The following is a 22574-nucleotide window of genomic DNA, read 5'->3' as shown; positions in this document are numbered from 1 at the left end:
AATTAAACATCAAAGGGCGTATAGCAACAGCTAATTAAATATGATACATGTAATAAAACGACGTAACGTTATCATTTCTCTTTGTATGTCTCCCTGTAAAGCAAATTTCGATTAAAAAGAACTAAAATCGATGATGGTATGTACAACAGCTCGACGACAATTAACTATCCCTTCTGCATAGATGCTCTGTAAAATATACTGAATAAGTTGAGTAAGTATAGCTTATGCTTGGTCCTACATTCATATAGTCATATAGTTGGTGCCTAAAGATAATTAATTAACACGATTGCTTTTGAAATACATATATGCGACAATGTATATTGTCACGTAACAGAATGTCTCTATCACGTATTCAGTACATGTGTACACTCTGTGGCAGTATTGCTGAAGTAGATAACGGGATAGTCAATGGTATATATTCAAATATAATGTCGATGACGGCAGCCTGAAGTCTACGGCCACACACAAGTGTAAGGCTTAGTCTTGTTACTAGTAAGTCCTTGTGTGGACTTTTACACTAGAGTCACGTATTGTATAAATGTACCTCTGGGACGAGTTGCTAACACATGAGGGTTGGTCACCACCTCGTTGGAAACTCTTATTGTTCTATGTTCTCACAACAGTGATATAGCATTATAAAGGGCCAAGAGTTGTACTATGGCAAACCGGAGTCTCCCAAAACCCACATCTACTCGCTACAAACAACCATACACGAAATGACTTCCATGAAGGGACATAGACTGTAAATATGACGTTAAGCAAACTCATACCAAACCATCCTTACTGTCAATTTCGATGGCTTTAATTGGATGTTTGTGTAATTATGATTGGCTGGCATTACGTAAAATCGACAACATTTATTTTTTGTTATTTTTGTCATATTTATTTCCAAGCATAAAAGAACTTTTACAATACGACTTGCTTGATTATTTTTACAATGTGTGATTCAGATGAGAAGTTGATTCGTTGTGATCATGTAACTAAAAGGATGTTTCAGTACCACATCATATTTTCAAAATTCGTTAGCAGTGACAACAATTCAGTAAGGTCCGCATAATTCATAACATTGGCAACTGCTCTGCAATGGCCGCTAGATCTATCGATTCAAGGCTTGGCGATCTGGTGAGGAGACTAATATATCATGTCCTTGTTGGCGGGTTGAGGAACTGCCAGGCACTGATCGTAGTCTCAAGGGATATTGAATTATCAACCGTTCCGCATAAGGTTGCCCAACAATATGGCAAACTGTGTCGCTGATTATTGAAGTGATATTTCAAAATCACCCTATAACCCTTCATCATGTTTTTTTTCCAATTCTTTCACATCGGTATCAAAATGATACATTTCAACTGCAAAGCTCTGTAAATGAATCTCTAGTATTTATATAAAATTCATCTAGGCATCATATTTCTATCTCTTGTTTTTCTTCAAATTTGCACAAACACAATCAACCCCTTTAAAGTAAAAACAATATCTTATCTCTTTTGGGGAATAATATCTAAAACAATATGGGGCTCATGCCAACCATAATATATTTTCAACGATTTCGAAAATTCTGTAAGTGAATATTTATTGTGCGATGGCACTCGAGACGTCGCCCTAAGGTGGCTATTTCATTGTGCCGGTGAACGCATACAGAGTGGGCTCTTGGTCCAAAATTCTAATGTATTAAAGTAGAGGGAAGTATCGTTATCTGGTTTTATATAAGAAACATGTATGTATAAACATATGTGCAATACAGAAAACAATCTTCATGCTGGATTTTAAAGCTTGTAGACGTATATACAGCAACCGGTTCATAAAGTTATTGCTATGTAATGAGTTTTTCCTAAAGGGAAGGTGAACGCTCTTAAAGTTGGTGAGGTTAGAAGTACACAACCCGCAGACATTGTCCCTAAGGGATGGATCTTACTGTTCACATATGTAAAGTGATTAGGGTAATGAGATCGCAGTCGCTCATTTGATAGACTGTGTTTAATCGAAAAAGAAAGTTAGCTCAAAATAACTGTTTCGCTATGGATGATGATAATACATGTAATGATAACTATGTCAGTATATATACACGAATGGACATACGATTAGGATATTTCCACACATTTCCAAGTTTTAATTTATGCATTATAACTTTAGATAACAAGATGCCCAGTATTCTCATTTTGCTTCTGCCTCTATCTAACCTATCTGTTTAACTTATGGTTTTGATTGCACCAGTAGACCAGTAACTCCTTATGGAAATAGATCGAAGAACACGTGCATTTTATTTGCTAGTTACGTATCAAACATTCCATCTGAGTAGTCGTATTATGACCATTTATCATTCAAACAAAATTCGATTAGCTGACCCTATGATGACAACCGTAGACACTTTAATTGCCACTTGCCTTTGCTCGAGACAATTCTGCCTCGTTCTCAGACAAATCGAGAGGCTAATCACCAGTGTCTGCTGTCCGAAAGGCCACCAATTACCTTCATAATGGCAGTAGGCCTAACAAGGCTTACTGACAAATGGAATTGTTCGCTTGGTTCTTACGGTAAATACATTTGCTCTCCTAACACAAACAGGTTCAAGGTAAAAAGTAATATACTTGTGAAATGACCATTTCGAGAGCATTGTGAAAATTCTCATAAATAATCACTCTGTTTATACATACTTGAATTGTTTCAAATGTTCCTAAAATTGTTTTCGCTGCCGTTGATACCTCTGAATTGCACCCCCACTGTCGGAATTAGTTGTGTTTTAATTGACTGCCACCCATTAATTGTAGTAAAATATATACTATATAGAATTTTTGTTTAATGTAGTTTCTTCTATTTCATACCAACCTATTTGTATGCTACCATATCCTTGTTTCTGACATTGATGCTGCCTTGTAAAATGTAATATAACGAAATATGATTTATTTCACTATACCGTATACACTTTGTTTATGATTGTGATATCCGTTATGAGTATTTTAACGAAAAAACTATGACGGATAAACCAGTAAATAATACGAGTAAAATACACAACAGACAAAGTTTTTACATCAGGCTACTCCCTGTTGGAATATGTAATACGTATCTCCACTTTGATTGAAAGTATGCGAAATTTTGATATCATTTTTGCAATACGCAAATTTTGATTTTATTGTCTATTAACAACTGATCATTTTTATCTTTGCAGGTCTCAATTATATTCGTCATCACGCCAGACCGATTTTCCTGTCGACCCAACAGAATATCACCGTTCACCTGGGACAGACAGCCCACCTCAAGTGCAAGATAAAATACCTGGGCACAAAAACCGTAAATAAAAATTAATATCTTAATTGTAACCATTATGACGCATTTATCAATATACCGATATATTTGATAGTATCAGTTACTTCGTTAAGGTTTAGATAGATAAAGCATAATATCGATAACCAGGTTTAGAAGGAAGGGGACACTCTTTCCTAGCACAGACTGCATTTCTGTTGTGGTTCTTCTGTCAATGATAGAACCAATCAACCTTAATTGTAATGCCAATATGTCCGATAGCATGCATAACATAAATATAAACGTACAATGTACATTTATTGGATCACTTAAAATGAGTCTTCAAAATTATATAAAAAAAACTTATTTATGATTTCTATGGACTTTCGAAATACGCATTGTAGTGCATATGTTATCGTAAATTTTATGAAAGGCACATGGATAGATTTTGGGTAGTTTCTCTAAATCATGGTAAATTATTTACAAAATGTTTATAGAAACCATTAAAGTTTCCTCGTACTCGTATGCTAATGACCAGACTGGTTCATTCACAATGGTTTAATGTACGTCGTACAGAACATTTTGTTATAACACGAAAGTTCAAATCAAAATGCGAACAGAGAGAGCGCAACTACGCCATCGTTTTCCAACGTACTCCATTGTTTTATTGAACATTGTATATGAGGAAGTGAGCCATGTCTTTTACTTAGAATCGATAGCCTTATTGAAGCATATTCGGAATCAGCATTACAGCATGGACTCTTTAAGTTAACCCATATCTGGGCGATTGACATGCTTTTATCAATCGAACTAACAGTTCGTTAATAATATATGTGTGTTTCAATATCAGTCCATGATGCGTTAATTCGCTTGACATGATATGCAGTCTTGTGTATGGATATAGACTTCCATTAGATTAGTATAAACTGGTAATGTTACATTAATGACCTCCGTAATCTCTCCTTATCGACCGGACGCGGGGTTGAGCTATATATTATGCAATGAACTATTTATAGGAGTTTTATCAGATGGAAATGAAAAATCCCAAATTCTAATCTATAATTTCTACTGCATTTATTGTTTATTCACTTTGGTAAAGTCGCATTTATTTATCTATATGATACTATGTTACACCTAAAATAGAGGATCCCCAACAAGTGACTGTTTTTTATCATGTTTATCAAACTCGTGTTATTAATTTTCATTTTTTTAAAAGACACGAGCTTTAGGCAGCCAATTTTCTAAAATTTGAAAATTAACTAACGAGAGTTTAGATAAACAAGATAAACAACAGTCGTGTGTTTGGAAACTTATTTATCCCATAACTTTAGTTCGATATGTATACCGTGGTGACCATTTTCTCCTCTTCATTCATGGAAACTTACCACCAGACATATGTGTAGTGATATCTTTCCGCCATTTTTTTTTTTAAAAGACACGAGCTTTAGGCAGCCAATTTTCTATTGTTTGATAATTTGAATAAGCAACTACCCGTGAAACAGTAAATACAATGATATTTAAAAGAAAATGTGCTATGAAAAGTAGCCTGAAGTTGAGAGCCAATCGGAATCAAGCGATCTTGGAATTGACCAATCAGAGGCGCCGTAGGTGTTTACACACTGGAGTGTGTAAACATAAACGATAACCAACTGCTATGGAATTTATCACATGGTTTTTCCATTGTGAAACATGCATAGTTATTGGATAAACAGTGTTCTGTGTAAAATACGATTATCACTGATAGTGATGTGAATGAAACAGTAATCAAACAATAGAACATTCGAAATGAGAGAATAAACAAATGAAACGCCAGAACTTCATAGAATTTAATTCACTGCTAATGAACATGTATTTCAACACTTAATTTATAAACTAGATTTATGATCCAGAAAATACTTCTAAAAATCAGGGATGTTCCTCAAACCGATTGAACGCTACTGTATTATAACTCCTAAAAACTGGGGGCATGTCATATTAATGTTATTTTAGGTCGTTAAAATGTCCAATATATTTAATAAGCAAGTACAATTATTACAAGTATAGTGAAACCTCCCATTTACTGAATGACACCTTTTGTTTGCTCCAACCAAGTATTTCCAACACACTTGTCTTGTGTACAAATATGTAATGTCTAATAAGACCAATATTGATGTCTCTAAGACTTTCTGATTTGTGATGATGTCTTTACCTATGCCGCCATTTTCATCATTCCAGGTTCAGTGGAGGAAAATCCCAAATAATTATCCATTGACGATAGGAGCTTTACCTTTCTCTCCACGTGAGGAAATAAGTATAAACCATCGCGCGATGGACGATATGGTGTCACAATGGACGCTGGTCATCAAAGGCACATCGACGGCTGACACCGGCAGTTATGAGTGCAAAGTGAGCGCGAGCGAGACTTTACCTTATATAGTACATCTAAATGTTCTAGGTAAGGCAAATTGTCTTCTCTATATATACACTTCACAATAGTTTTTATGTTTTAAACGGAGTTACAAAAATGTTTTGATTGTGCATTCCAAAACAAATCTAAAACAAACAAACAAACAATAAATGAATAAATAAATAAAAATAAAAGAAACAGAAAAAACAAGGGAAAAACAATCATTCCTCATATCTAATTAAGTATGTTTCATTTCTAAATTGATAACATCACGATTTAAATATTGCCATGCAATTTCCATGAAGTACGTGGATTAACAAGGGTAAAAAGTAGTCACTATCGGAACAAACAAGTCCTATCAGATTGTACCGATATTGTGAATTTTGATCATTCTGTTACAAGGATACACATTCTCAAAGGCCAATGATGATAGTAGTGTTTTATTCCTCCCCCCCCCCCCCCCCCCGAAACCAAGCCCATTGCTATTATATGGACTCCAAACCATAGCCATTCATATTTTGTCATTAAGCTGATTTAATATTGAAAAACAATATCATGTCATGTATGAGATGTGTCTCCAAAATGTTTTCGTCTTTTTAAACAGCCACTACGATTCATGGTTAATATTTTTATTTATTTATTTTTTTTTTTTTTTGGGGGGGGGCATATACCAAATGAAGTTGATATTAGTTTAAACTCGAAAAATATAACTGGACAAGACATGATACTCTCATAGAAGCTAAGGATACCGTTGCCTACAATGTCTAGTGCATTATAAATATGTTTATATATATAAGAGTGACGTAATTTTCAACTCGACAGTCCAAATTGCAGAGATGCGTGTATTGCATTGTAATCTAAATCACAGCATTTGGTAAACACCTTTCGTTATACATCCCATTTAACCCTGCCTCAAACGTAGATATAGCCATATTACAAAGCGGGTATAAAACCAGACTTGCATGACAACGAGACTCATCTGTAGAATGTTTTTGAACAGTTGACTTCTAGGCGTCTGTTCGACCACATCGGTCTTTATATCTTTATTGTCTTTGTGCTTCGTGCTAACGACTCTAATCAATTAGTAGATGGAAGTAATTAAATTTGAACAAGAAAGAATCCCAGCAAGGGTTGTAACCATTCATTATCTTCTAAGAAACATAACATTTATCACTATCTTAATTAAAAGCCACAATTCTGAGTGAATTATATTATATTTCACGTAACGCTGTGTGTCATTAGTCAAGGTCATTCCAGGACAACCCCCTCTATCTAATATAGGTGGGTAGTGTGTCGTTCTAAACGACTGATACCTGTTCAGTAATGTGTCCTCGGGATAACAAGGTACTTTTCAAATATAAAATAGAAAGACATTTTGTCGCACGACATGTTGTATTTGCTCTTTGTTTTGTTTTTTATGTTTCTTCTAATGAAAAAGGATAAACCAATTTGAAATAGTGCACTGAAATTTCAATCACGAACAGACTTGTTGATCTAGTATTCAGATAATGAAATGGAATTATAATCGACATAGGGTTATTTGAGTCACCAAGGCAGTTGCTAAATAATAGAATCGATATTGTAACGGCGTGATGATCAAATCATCTGACTGATAACCACATTATTTCATTTAATGTAAATTATTACAATAGTTTAAGGCAATATAAGCTTCACACAATTCGGCTGGTATACACTGACTTTTTCCATGTACTATTTTTTGTATAGGACACTCGTGTAGTAATACAACCCGGACGCTTTTCATTGGCTGGAAAATGATCGTGATGTCATGAGTTGACGTCAGTAAAGAATGACATGACGTCAGATTTAAACATTAAGAGAAAATGGCGGCCTTCGCCAGAATTTTACAAATATATATTGACGTTAAGATTCTACTGAGTAAACATGTGATAACAGTATTTTGATTTTGTATTCATTTTACTTTATGGACTACTGTGAAATAAACATTAATTTAAGATCGTTAAATCATTTCAACTCATCTTATTATTATTTTGTTGAAATTATTTATTGCGTCCTTTGTTGATTATCCTATCTACGCTCTTACTAATTCACACTAATGGAGTATTTTGTTTGCAGATAAACCTGTATATATAGAAAAAAGTAAGTATTAACCCTAATGTATCGGTTTGATAAGCGTATACTTTCACACGAATAATATTGATATTAGCTATGCTTCTTATAGGATATCTTTTGCCTCGGCATTTCAATATTAGCGCTTTTGTTGCTTTACTTACACTGTGTGATAGCACGGCCGCAAATAATACTCTACACAACAACAAGTATAATGCTTTAAAATAACAATTTATATCAACATATGCATAATGTCGGCATTTGGAAATTTGATTATGGTTTATTTTTATCATTACTTTAGTTTATATGTGTCAAAGATAAATATCAAATATACGTTATCTAGTCCATAGACTGTTTATGTGGTGTTCGTAATGCAATAGCGTAATAAAGCTAATGTTACACACGCTTCAATTATTACCCATGCATGTTAATTTTATAACAATCTGAATATTTAATAAATGAATCGACAGGGTTGCCATAGAAATAAGCTATCATGTTTTTGATCGCTTGCGATGACTGGAATGTTGCTTGTATCTTATACACGTTGAAAAAAACTCAGATTGGTCTGCGATCAGATTGTTCTGTGATAGACAAAGCCTCGCGCCAAGATGCATGCATTAGTGCTATAAAAGTTGTATGTCTGAGTTGCTTGTTGATATGGAATAGATATTTGTATTTCATCTTGATCGCAAAATCGTGAAACACTATAGAGCTTCGTACATGTATCAGTATACGCCAAAAATAAAAGATAAGGCTCCACACAGGCATTGTAAATGAATCTTTATTGTCTTTCAAAAACATTACATGTACACACCTTAAAACATGAACATACCACCGACTAACTGTGACATTGACACGTGATAGAAATAGTATTGGTTCTTAAATTACCTGACATGTAGAGATCCACCACCATACTGATATCATTACACGCCATCGGTATCATTTTCTTATCTGTACATAAAGAACACACATAGTTTGTCAATTTTATTGCTATAAAACGTTAACATACAAATGATTTCATAATAGTGAGTAAACTTCTTAGTCACAACTTCATTTGTATTATTGTTGTAACACGCACAGCTTTCAGTACACATGTAGTGGTCTGTGTTTTAATGTCATATCATAGCGCATGCGTCGTTTTAAAAGCTCCCAGGTGACCATGACTGTTTTCTGCACCGGATATTGCATGACTTTGTCTGAGAGAGATGTTTATCTGGCTGACGGCAAAGCACAGGACGTAGAAAAATGCAATACGACGAATGCCACCCTATCTACTTCATTAATTATTTAATTGTCACAAGGCTTTTGCCGGAGATGACATCACAAATCTGATCACAATCTACTGCTCGCATAGACCATCCACGCGCTGTCACTCACGCATCGTTCCTCTGTTGATCGCTTGAATCCCTACGTTTCCCAAAGTTTTATACTAGTAATGTTAACGTATGTTACTAATGCACATTGTCAAAAATATGACTTTGTGAACGGGCGAATAGCTAATAACTTTTATTATTAAACAAATAAATATGAATGAATATGAATGATTGATATGATAAAATACTAACACCAACAATGAACATGAATGCTGCATTGTATACTACAGTTACATAACGTTAAACAATATAATAGGACAATTAGCTAGGCCGCTTAAATCATCACACATCCCATCTAAATAATTGATGGAATAATACGTTTACACAAATATAATGCTAGTGAGCATCATGTTACAGGTAAATATTCTTATAATAATTCATTGATTTGCAAAAAAAAAAAAAATAATAATAATAATAACGATTGCTTTCATCACAAAGCACACATGGACGATTGATATCATATTTATACAAGTAAAAATTACAAACGCCACAAGTTATTATTAAAAAAAATCGATTCGTGTAACAAATACTGTGTTTACATTAATGCTGAATGCTGTGATAACTCTTGCTTGTTGTAAATACTTCCTTCAATTTGGAATTCTTTGAGGCATGCTCTAGAAAGAAAGTCGAAATATGCACGCACTTTGCATTTTTGTGTTTTTATTAGTACCCTACTCTACTTATTTAACCTTTGTAACATCTTACATTAGAAATAGATAACAAGTAAGAAAATGTATTTTATATATAAAACAGCGAAATTGCTTTGTCACTACGAGTATGCCTATTAAAATGATTTGGCCGAAGCCAAGGATAATATAATATAGAGAATATTCAGTGTGATAAAATCCATGTTAAAAGCCAACGCTCAAATGGACAAATATTCCATTTAGAAACATTTATACCTGTTGTGAGACGCATATATTGCATATTAATTGTTTTTCGTAAAAGTTGACTATGGTATACATATATTGTTTAAGCAACAATTCGTTGTTATCTATAATGTTTTTAGTTTTTAAAAACATTTGATAATAGAAAAAAAAAATATAAAAAATAGAACATTTTCAATTTTACAAAAGCTTGATAGAAGATTATTTCCTTATCGATATCTAAATGGATATTCCAGTTTTAAAGTATCTGTATTTTTAATTCTTGTTTGGTGTTGTTATTTTGGTATATGGTTTATTTTTTACCATTCGCTAATATCTTTTTATATGAGGAGATCGTCATGCTATTTTTACAAAAAGGCTAACACTCTCAATGGATATTGTAAAAACCTGACCACACTGTTTCATCAGGTTCTCTCTCTTCTATAGCAATCTGGCTGCAAGGGACGGAGTTCGTAAGTGTAAACCAGATGATAAACCTAACATGCAATGCAACTGGTGTGGACCGGGCACCAGAACACATAGACTGGTTTCATAACGGCCATATTGTGCACCAAAGCGACCCCAAGTGGCAGAATCGACTCAAGATAGTAATGTTCCAACCGGAAGTTCCGGGGAGATCACTAATAAGTCAGCTGATCATAGAATTCAGTAGATCCGGAGATCAAGGGAACTATGTTTGCCGGAGCTCCGAAAAGAAAACTACGAGTCTAAATGTGCATGTTCTCAACGGTATAGTTTCCATATTCTACCTTCTAATAATTTTCTATATTGTATGATAATATTCCTTAGATATTTTACATCATATATTGATAGAAAATTTCTCCTTTATATGCTTATGTTATGTTTCTATCTTCCCTATTGTCCTAAAATACTTCATGAGTCATAAACAGTGATTACAATCAGGCAAATATAGAGTTGTGCATCTATGTCCAGTCTATTGGTGATGGATTTGTAAGTAAAACATATGTAGGCAACCAAGACTGAAATACAAATAATATTTAGTTTCAACAAAATATAATTGACCATTTGTTTTATGTGTTCCTCTGCTGTTTTGTCATGTGTGTCTGTTAGTTCTGACCAGTAGGATACACGTCATCCTATAAATTCACACACTTTTTAGATTTTTTTTATTCACGCGCATATTTGTGGTGGTTTTGTAGATATTCATTTTAAAATTATTTTTTGTAAAAGGTGATACAAAACACACGACCGTTATGTTTTAATATATTGTCTAAAAATTGTAAAATGTTTTATTGATAAGAAAAATAAATAAAAACAAATATAGAATATTCTTGCTAAATTTAAGATCTTACACGTCTTTCTTTCTCTTGACTGTAGGAGGTCGTTTTCCTTTAAAAGGTAAGGATCGTATACAAATATATTGTCGATACAGTGTTAAAATGGTATCAAGATTGCGTTCACACCAATAAAACATTTATCTTTATTAATCATATTTCTTATCACATCTTTCTTTGAATAACTCATTTTGTATCTAAATTCGTTGTTGTCCTTAGCTAGAACACGTTTAATTTGCATATACTTCGATCAACGTTCAAGCAAATCATATGCTATTCATGGAATACAAATTAAAATCCATTGCCGTCTGCTATGTGTAAACTTTTCGACAATCTAATAACAATGTCATCATTCAAATTGATATTCCAAGATGTGATATACCGGATAGCTGGCTATCTCCACGGGTCTAATTTTGCAAGTCGTAATTAAAATGAGGGAAAATACATTTGAAGAATGAAAATTCCGAATTCTGACTTCAAAACAAAATATAATTTAAGGTAGACCGTCCCTTCTAGGTTCATCTCAATGATTTCGTTTATTTTTTGATATTTTGATTTTAGGTATACACTCATCACAAAAACCACATAAAAATCATATGTCACCGGGTCAATTTTTCTTTCATGGTTGCTTAAAGATATGTACTAATGACTCAATATTCCTGATTTAAAGGATTTTTAAATAAATAATATTTCATCCCCGTAAAGTACCTTAACATATAAATAATATGCCTTTAACATGTTCATATATTCAGTAGGTGATATATCCAATTAGCTGGGTTTTCCACAATAAAACGAAATATCGTTATTTTAAAATTAAATCTGTACCCAATTATAGTAAAAAATTGCATCAAAATAGTCTTATTTTCTTTCGTTCTAAAAAAATGATCGTAAGAAAAATCGATTTTTTAGAATTTCCATGAAGATTGGTTTATTTGAATAAGAAAAGCCAATAAAAAGTATACCTCACCGCATTATTTTTCAAAATATGACCGATTTTCTTTCTAATACCCCTTAAATTTTGGCCTGAAAACTTTAGAAATAAACGAATGCGTAGCACTTTTCAACGTTTTATGTTATTCATTTACCCTTGTTAGTTTTATTTATTTATTATTTTATTGGTGCATACAAGATAACACAATAATTACATATCTTAATGATTTTATGATATAAGATATTACAAACCAGTTTGCAAGCTACGTGCATAGCCCTGACCTTAAACTTTTAAAAAGAGTCTAATTCAGCAGGAAATATATCAGTTTTTTTCCGACACAAATATTTTACTCTGTGTGATACTTTATTAAAAGTTTTAACAAGAAATAAAATGCAAAAATATTTTTCCAGCAATTTTATTTCCGTATTTTGTTTTGTCCGTTTCGCGACGAAAATTAGTATACCAGTATCTTACAAAGAGTGCCTATTGAAGCTCGAAACTGAAATGTTTCCATTCAAAACACCACTAACTTCCTTCGGCATCCATTTACTGTGTAAATTTATTTCTATTCTGCAAATTGACATGTAGACAATTATAATGATAACGGTCATTCATATGTTACTACTGACGCGAAGTTTTTCATTTTGGGTCCCCGTAAATCCATGTGTGTTTAGCGACTATTATGATTCTTGGGTTTTACTTCATGCATGAATCTTCAAAATTATACTATATTTACCGATTGTCACACCTTTAGATTGATACACTTCAAGTAAACACTCGGAAAGGCTCTAGACGAGATATTTGCTCGAATGCCGATGTCAGAAGCGAGTTATAAAAGATGGGTACGGAGAAATAAAATACGTTTGCCGGGATCCGGATAGCGACGTTACAAACATATGACGTCACAGAAGGGACGGTCTACGTTAAACATTTCATATTTTTCATTGATCCAAATTTCGCAATCAAATTAATGTCCCATGACATTTGCGAAAATATCGCCTAATCAAATCACATTTACCGGCTATATGGCATATCGTATTGTGTTCCGGTCAATACCACTTATCGATCGGTCTGGTCAAGTTTGTTGGCTTGATTTCTATATATAACGTTTTTGCCTACACATAAAATGGGAATTCCTTTGTTTGTTTAAAAAAGAGCACTATCACGTGCATTGATATGTTTACTCTAACGCATAATAAAAATATGATTCACTTATTGACATATGTCTGGTCAGAGATTGTCAAGGAAATGTCACGGTATTATATGTAAAATGCGTTCCATTTATTATACACCAAAACCTGCTCTACATGTAAATAGCTCTGTGTCCGTCATATGATTCATACCATTTAATGCGTTGTCCTAAATAATATCTAATATCATGTGAAATTTAATAAATCGGAAATAAAAATCTACATAAATCCGTGATATAATTACCAAATATTTCCTGAATGAATCAAATTCATTCCCTTACGCTGAGTTTCTGTTTAAAGTCTTCTGGATTTCACGATCATTAACATAATGTAATTTATACCACAGGTATAGCATATGGGCAGTTGTTACGTGAGTCACTTCTTATCTTTATCGTTTTAATCCACATTTACAAACTACCAATGGAAACACGCAAACTATCCCTCCTTTCTCGATAAGCAATTTTTATGTATTTGTTTTCAATATGTTGCAATTTATATGTCTTAAATCATGATATTTACAAACACTTGTGTCTGTTCAAAGTTTTTACATGAAACCAAACGGTTTCGTTCAAGGGATAATATCACTCGCTTTTCGGCATAACCTACATAATGAGAAATATACTGATTAATCCATCCGTTTATGCAGTTTTACATTAACTTTGTATTACCCAACTCTTCAGATAAATATAACGCATTTTCTTATCAATTCAAAGTTTTTTTTCTTTTGCACATGACTGTAAATTGTGTTTTCAAAAAATAATCTTCAAAAGCGCTTTTCACTTTTTTACTTTGTAACGTTGTTCTTATCACCTTCTAAGAATTCCAGTTGCATAATTTTTCCGTTCAGCCTTTTTGTAGAATTAAGCAATACACGCACATTGCAGCGCTTATCTTGATAATCCAATCCAACATTAATTAATTTCCACCAGCAGTGCGTTCAACGATATCCAGCCAAGTGCATGACATTGAAACTGCACGGTTATTTGTTTAAAGAATTAAATTATGGTAAACAGAATTAGTTATTATGATTCCTCCAACGGTTGAAATAATATCAAGAATGCAGTGACTAATGTTTTGTTATCGTATTACTATCGAACCAAGGCAATAGCTTATGATTTAAGACATGTATGGGATAGGTTGCGTGTAGTACATGTGTGTATGTGGAGACTATATACTCACTTTCTGTATCATTAATAGTGAAAATTTTAATCATTTTCAAGTTAGTGAACTATAATGACACCGATAAACTCACCTCAATCGTGTAGGTTTTATCCCTTTAATCGGTGTCTTCATAATGCTTCCAGAGTTCTGTTCCGTCCCATGTAACGCAAGCGTTTAGTCGATCACCACACCTACCTCAGCAAACTATTGAATTTGTATGCACTAAATCGGCGATGGCAGAAATTACTAATTATTAATATGTCACTTTAGATAATTTTTAATTGAATTTTAAATATTGTCATTTCAAAATAGCACAGCACTGTCATCACCAGTTTCTTCACAGTACAGCTTTTGAACATAAACAAAAGTAATAATGATATTATTAATAATAATAATGAAATCAATGACATGTCAAAATGACCATTTTTCCTGATACGTTGACTGTCTGCGGTAATCTACAACAAAACAGATCTATAAATGTTGAAGTTTGTTTGATGTACTTTTTGTTTCCGTTGTTGTCTTAATGTATGAGTTGTGAGTTCAGAGTTTGTCTTCGTGTACATATTTGTTCAGTAAAATGTTTCTAAATTAGAACATTTGGAGCATGGCAGTCATTGTAAAAAGTTGTTGCAGTTCCATATCCCTGGCTATACATCCGGCTGTCAACATTAAGGCAAACAGACAGCGATACATTATAATCAGATAAAAATGTAATATTCTATCCGGCCAGCGCATATCTTAGCCAGTGTTTACAAAATAAGCATAAGGCGAAGTTGCAAACTTTAGGAGATGCATATGTATATAGCACATACGTAATAATGACGTTGTATGATTTAAACTATGCATACTAATATGTAATTCTCTATCGATACATTTCAGTAGAGAACAACATAACCAACTTGTTTTTTGCCATTAAAATACTCTTAAAATACCTCTTACGTAGACATAAGTATAATATTCCTTTCCAGCATAACGTTTTTAATCTTACGTGAGAGTGACCTATATTTGTACGATTTAACAAATTGCAGCCAGTACAACATCCCAGTATATTAAAGAGAGGATTAAACATCAATGTTCTCCCATAACAAATCGTCGTATCCGAATGGTATTTACATAACAAAATTATTTTACCGGCTTGAATAAAACTAACAAACATTTTTTTGCTTTGGATGAAGTTATTCATTATTCATGAGATTTTAGTCAGAAAATGCAGAGAATTTAAATTATAGCTTTATTGATATCTAACGCATAACTCACAATTAAACTTGAGCGTACTGATGTCAGTTTGGCGGTCATGTTCCCATTATTGTCGTCAGAATTTTAAATACATCACCATAGATATTCATAGGATGGATTTTATAGAAGAAACCATCCAAGTTTAAGATGTTAGCGCTTTTTATAATTGCAAAATTTAAATACATGATATGGATCTGAATCGACTATAACGTCATTCAAATATTCAAGTAACCAAGCTTGAGGTTTTGCTTCCAAATGAAAAATTATACACACCGTTACGAAATCGTATTTCTTGGTAAAGAAAGTAATCTAGTGTAGTGTTGCATACACTTGCAGAACTCGAAGAGGATATTTGCAGCATAAAATCATATATAATCTTATAGTGATTTGACAATATACATGCACACGTCCATTGTATAAAAAGTCAATGATAAGGGCACTCAGATACACACCCCCGCTCGAATGAGTTATACGAATTAAGCTGATAAAGTGGAAATATGTAAGAATTTAGAAAAATACCTAGATGTTGGATTTATCAGGATAAAACTAGTAAAATAATAAATTACAGCGTTGCTGAAATGCGTTCATTTATTTACAAATAATAAATTGCATCAATTATTTTAATGCGATATCGTTTCTTCGTGTTGTCCTCATCTATTTGCAAAGCATAGATATAGATTTATAGTTTTTTTTAGAAAACTCTTAGCACTACATTCGTCGCACGTATTACACTTTTATCCATGCGTGCAGTATTACATGTATTTGCAATTCACAGCGACTTGATGCACAACCTTCGTTTTATAAATCACATGGAATACTTCTGTAAAGGCACAAAGTAATAAGTGGATTTTGTTATTTTTCTAGTTTAAGTCGCAAAAAATGTTTGATACAAAACTATATAGGTACTAAAATAAAACAATGAAATGGACGAATATCCTGTCTGTATAATTGATTTATGATATAAATATGAAGTTTTAGGTGTATATAACACTTTCTTGATACCGTTTTAACATAACATTTTAATATATTGACGTATATCAAGTTGTTATTATTTTTCAGCTGAAAAAGACAATATAAAGAAAAGATTTGGTGAGTACATTTATGTTTGTTTAAACAATGCTCATTTGTCATTTTACATTAGTCTGTAGAAATTTTGTAATTTAATTCAAAAATGAACCGAGATTAAGACGTGAAATAAAATCAATTTCTGTATACGCATTAACTGTGATGAAACACATCCAATCTAAATGCAAATGATCAGCAACCATGTCAATTGAAACGTTTACTTATCAAACAAAGTAGTTCTGTAATGCATGTTTATTACATCAGCAATGGTAATGAAATGCGGTCAACTGTCAAATCCAGTCTCAGATTAATCGTTTCCAAGAAGGCGTAACAAATTCCGCTTTTCTGCCAGCGATATTTACGTTTCTTTGAAATGCAAATATAAATATGTAAAAACAAAATATGAATATATATACAAGTTAAGTAAGTCAAAATATCCTGCAGATATCTGCTCAAATAGTTTAGTATTATATCAAATGAAAACTCGTTGACTTTTGGTTTTTAGCTCAAAACATCGTTAGAAAATATAGAAAATTATGACATAAAAGAAATATAATATGCGTATTTATTCTTTTTAGGCGGTTATCTCGTTAGCGATGTCAACTTTTACACTATATTTCTCTTCCATATTAAAATAACCTTCAAAGTTAACATACATGTATACTTTACAATTAAATGTTTCTTCTTGTTGTTTATCAAATCCGACCTGAACCAGACTGAGTGTAAAAATACAGAACTGCAGAAGTTTCAAGCGTGATCGCTGATGCTGTAAACAAACCCCTTTCGCGGCTTCTGATTTTTGCGATTTCTATTTCAAATCATTTTCGCGAAGATAAACATTCGTAAATTAAACAATTGAAAAGAACATCTGATCAGTATAAGTGATGTAGGTAATGATTCGCAGAGATAAACTGTCGCGAATTCACTTGGATTTGTGAGAATAAATCGCACACAAAAAGGCGGTTCACATTATTAGGATCTTGAGAAAAAACGAAAAGATGTCTTGATCGTTTTCAGCACCAAATGTTAACCTTAAATCTCCTGTTGGTACCACTTAAAGAGTAATTTACGTACAAACAGAAGGACAAATTAGGAGTGTTCCCGTCTAGGGCCGCAATAACGGCATTCAAAAGAGCAAAACAAGTAAACACCCCATCTTAGTTCGAGAGCGTCTACGTTGAAATGGCGTCATGCCTTTCTTGTTGTTCTATTTAAACTTTTGTTAATCGATTCTGTGAAACCCACTAGAAGGTAGCATTTACCAAAACGAATTATAGTCTGGCCAATTACATTACACTTCCGTGCCATGTAACGATGACATTTATCAGATACAAGACCCGCAGTTTTAACACTGCATCCTGGTTTTCGAAACATCAAGAGCGCCATGTTCTCTTTGCCGTGAAACAGCGTACATGTATTCCCGCCAACTCAGGCCGTATTTGGTCATAAATCCTACTGAATGTTGTGTAATAACATACCAATATATCTAACTTCCACCTCGTGGATACAATTTCTACAGACTGTGTATGCTATTTACTTTCTAGGGGTCATATAAACCGCCTGTAGTTGCAATTGCCAAGCAAAAATGTCAGAACAAGGTTACGTCATTTATAAACAAACAGGACCTGATGATCCGAAATATACGTAATTGTATAAATTCTTGGTATTAAGAATGTACATCCTGAAAAATATAGTGATTTTAGAAGAGGATGTTTACCTATAGTCAACAAAGATAGCGTTAAGGCGATGTATCTACACTTGCAAACATATAGTACCACAAACTCTTATGGAATAGATCATGCCAAAGGGCACCTGGATCACCCGAGGAAGGTTATGTAAGTATAACGTCAGTAAGTAGATATTGATATGTCTAGGACGCTAAAGCGGTAAATAATGTGCCCCTAGGTTTAGTATAGACTCCAAATATCTGGTTATGACACGTCAGGGGAGTAATAGTACATGTACATTAAACAATATCAATACGATTCTGTTTAACCGATATTTTTAACAGCAATAAGGTGCCTTTAAAATAGTAAATACTATCTAGATAAATCGTTTCATATTTTTTTTAAAATTTATTTCAACTTTATTATAATTAAAGAAAATACATACTCAAAAAAATGTCCATCCTGGTTGAACAGTTGAACATTTTTATATACATTATAAAGGCTGACAATCACATTGCGTAGTAGAAAATATCCAAATGTTTATGCTTTTAAAATAGAACAATCGTGATCATAATATTTTTTTACGAATAGCACATTGTTTTTACATGTACGGTCTGCACATGCAGATTGTTTATTTGAAATATGGTGCAACTGTTCGCCTCTCACGATATCATCAAATATTAAAGCATTGAACCATTCTCATGTTTACGGTCACTTCCTGTGATCGATTTGAAAAATCATTACCTCTACCTTTCAGAGGTGTCTTACAATTCTGAAATGCTAGTAAGACTTCTCCATTTACGATAGGCTAAAACCATCACAACCGATATGTCCAGACTGAAATCAATTTACCAATATCGATTTCATAATGTTTAAAGAGGGGTTTGTTTTGTACATGTAATAACGACTTAATTCAAGTGTAAATTGTTATCATACTGATCCTACCTATTCCGCTAGTATATTTCTAGATGTTTACTCGGCTTACTTTTTATGACTACCCATTTCCAGCATTAATGTTTTCCTGTCACAAAGCTGAGTTCACAAGTCAGCTGCCGATGTGTTAACCTGATCATATTTAAGCACTGTTGAACGTAATGTGCCTGTAAGTAGTGTTAACATACCTCACCAAGCGGATAAGACTATGAATTGGCGTATGAAAAGGTCATCCGGTACAACACCCACGTACATACATAGCCAGTCCCATCGATCCGACAAGAACTACATTTAAGGCTCGTAGACATTGGAAAGGTATTGATATGTTCCTCCGGAAGTCATATAAATGTACAAAGAGTGACGATAAGAATCCTTCATCGCCAAGTCAACTAGGCAGCTTAATCAGAACATCAAACGGTCCACCAGAAAGCTGCATGAATATTTTAGACTGTATTAATCTGCAGACATATCAGTTTAGACTCTTTTGAGAAACGGCTTTTGTATTTACCGTTCTTATCCTGTCCTCAAATCGATGTCTAGATAAACTCATCAGTCTGCACATTTCCAATGGTTTATTATCTCTTGAAACGTTAAACCCAATAAACATGACATTTGTGCACTTAAAAGAAATGTTTATATTTAGGACTGGTATTTGTTTGAGCTGCAAAAAGCTAATTGTGAATTTTGGTACTTGTCCGCATTTTCTGTTGTGGTGTGTACCGCTATACTCTGTGCTATACAATACATAGCCTCATGTCATCTACCATAGACCAAAATACGCGAGTGCTAATAGAATGTCCATACGAGGCGAGTGAACAAACATGTCATCAGACATTTTGCAATGTTTTGGTTTTACTTTAACTAATATCGATATATCGATTTGTTGTTTGTAGTAAATAAATTTAACTCAAATCAACTTTCTCTACCGGAATATTACATTTCACTGTGTTATCCCAAATATAACTAGTAGATACCATTTTCATTTACTATTATTAAATAGATGCATACGCCTAAGTACATAAAACAGAAGACAGAATGAACAGCCAATAGGAGGAGAAGAAAGGCGAAACCAAAATCTTAATAGAGAAGGATATAGCAAAAAATCTTAGCGTCTTTCGTGTTGCTTTCGTTTGACTTGCGCTCTGGGATATGAATCAGAAGAGTAATTTTATACTCAGTACGAGTTTGGCAAATTTTCAATTTCTTCTAGCACATCAGTCTGTTACTGGTGACAGAATAATTGTTATTCTGAAAAGTCATATATACCGATACACGGCTGCAATTACAGAATCTATCATTCACACGTTTTAACGTTACTAATTCATACTTCATTATTTTGTCAAGTTGCGATACAAAACATTCGTGAGTTGGTGATATTAGTATAACTTCTATAAGGTGTAGGTGTATCATTCGTGGTATGTGACAAAGCGTCATGGCTAATTGACGGACACTGTGCCGCTGACGAATGGTACTTACTACTTAGTTACACTAATTATACATTTCTATTATTTATAACTTTCGGTGTACGAACGGGACATAAACATGCATTTTAAAAAGAGAAAATATTAATTACCGGGTGTAGGAGACAGTTAACCATTTTTTATCTTCTACTCACTGGCAGAGGTGATTAAGATAGTGTACTCCTTTGTTCTTTTTACAGAAGTATATGGCTGTCATTAATTTAGGTGTCACGGTTGTTAATTCGCGTGACCTGTAAATGGCCGAGGTTAATACGTACATACCAGAAACAATATATTGCCATATAAAAATAGAATAGAAAATACATTATCATGATTATTGTAAGGATAATCAGCCACCATTGACACCAACTCATATTTGGGGAAACATGGTCTACCATTTGATGTGACATTATGTACAAAAATCACATCACCGACTTGCTCCTTTTACATGTACAATCAGTTACGCGTTATTTTGAAAAGTGCTCTATGAAGCCACGCCTCCAATCTCCCCCTCCTCAATTTGAAATATGATACAGCATATCGCTCAACATGATAATAAAAAATGAAACATAATTAGGTCAGTAGGTCAAACTAGGTCAGAGAGTATTAGACCATTCACTAGTCTGATGGACAGTAGAGCATTGTGTCTGGTATAGTTGTATGTTAGATCGTCTGGGCCACGGGGACATCGAGGTGCTGGTATGACGTCTTTGTGAAAGTGATACCGGGTCGTATTTAGGTTTTGGCGCACCCTTTGTACTTTACCATTGACATCTTATCATTGTATGGTTGATTTGATCTGAAACGGAAAACACGTTTGAGAACCAGATATCCATTGTCAATATATCACATATGATTGAAATACTCTAGATCCAATGATAAATGGGACATTTGGGAAGTTTTGCATGATTTGCGGAATTTAGAATGTATGCTAACAGATCAAGTATCGATTGGTTATTGCCTTAGTTAACAAGAAACACTATCAAATTTATTTTCCTAAGGTTAATGTAAAGATCAGTTACAAGAATGAAAACTGATTCGTTTCCTCCTGTAAGCAGATGATGGTACTTCTTTATCGACAGCTCTAAAACGACCACTTGTAAATATGATTCTTATAAATAAATCATTTTTCCCGATTTGATCTACATGTAAATGTGCATCTAAATAATGCAGATACAAGAACGCAAACATAACACTGCATGCTAATTATATTGTATTAGTAACGTGTGTTGTGGAAGTAATTGAGTTTCTCGGTAGCAGTCTCTTTTTGCTTTAAGTATTCAAAAATGGACATTGCACTATTTGAAACTGTGAAAGAGGTGGTATCATAAGTGAATACATTGTACGATTCATACTGTGCTGTACATACACTCTCATATTTATATTATGGTAGAGATTTCAAATTTTTTGTTGTCTTTTGCTGTATATGATATGTTACGCTAAGACGCAACTACTGGCAAATATATTATGCTTCATTATCTATGAAGAAGCCGTTGTAGACAGTCTGTGCTTTACAAATACTGCTGCATCACTATATTGTTGTGAATTTGTCTGTGAATCAAATTTAATCGTTCTTGTCTGTATACGAACCTCGGGGATATATTTACTACTTGGAAGTGACAGAGTCAATGTGATTGAACACGGACACGATAGAACACTTACAGA

General features: G+C 33.4%; 1 protein-coding gene across 3 annotated transcripts in view; it reads left to right on the top strand.

Annotated features, from left to right (window-relative positions):
* LOC138333348 (peroxidasin homolog) overlaps nucleotides 1–22574 on the top strand; it is a 118486-nt gene that overhangs the window by 86124 nt on the left and 9788 nt on the right. For all 3 annotated transcript variants that reach the window (XM_069281680.1, XM_069281678.1, XM_069281677.1), the window contains 5 exons: nucleotides 3164–3285; nucleotides 5452–5671; nucleotides 7718–7741; nucleotides 10398–10700; nucleotides 16844–16873. In XM_069281680.1, coding sequence (XP_069137781.1) covers nucleotides 3164–3285; nucleotides 5452–5671; nucleotides 7718–7741; nucleotides 10398–10700; nucleotides 16844–16873 — 699 coding nt within the window. The remainder of the gene's footprint in view (nucleotides 1–3163; nucleotides 3286–5451; nucleotides 5672–7717; nucleotides 7742–10397; nucleotides 10701–16843; nucleotides 16874–22574) is intronic.

The sequence above is a fragment of the Argopecten irradians genome, chromosome 10 (genome assembly GCF_041381155.1).
Source record: "Argopecten irradians isolate NY chromosome 10, Ai_NY, whole genome shotgun sequence".
Classification (NCBI taxonomy): domain Eukaryota; kingdom Metazoa; phylum Mollusca; class Bivalvia; order Pectinida; family Pectinidae; genus Argopecten; species Argopecten irradians.
Note: the sequence above shows the minus strand (reverse complement) of the source record. Positions and strands in the feature narration are given on the sequence as shown.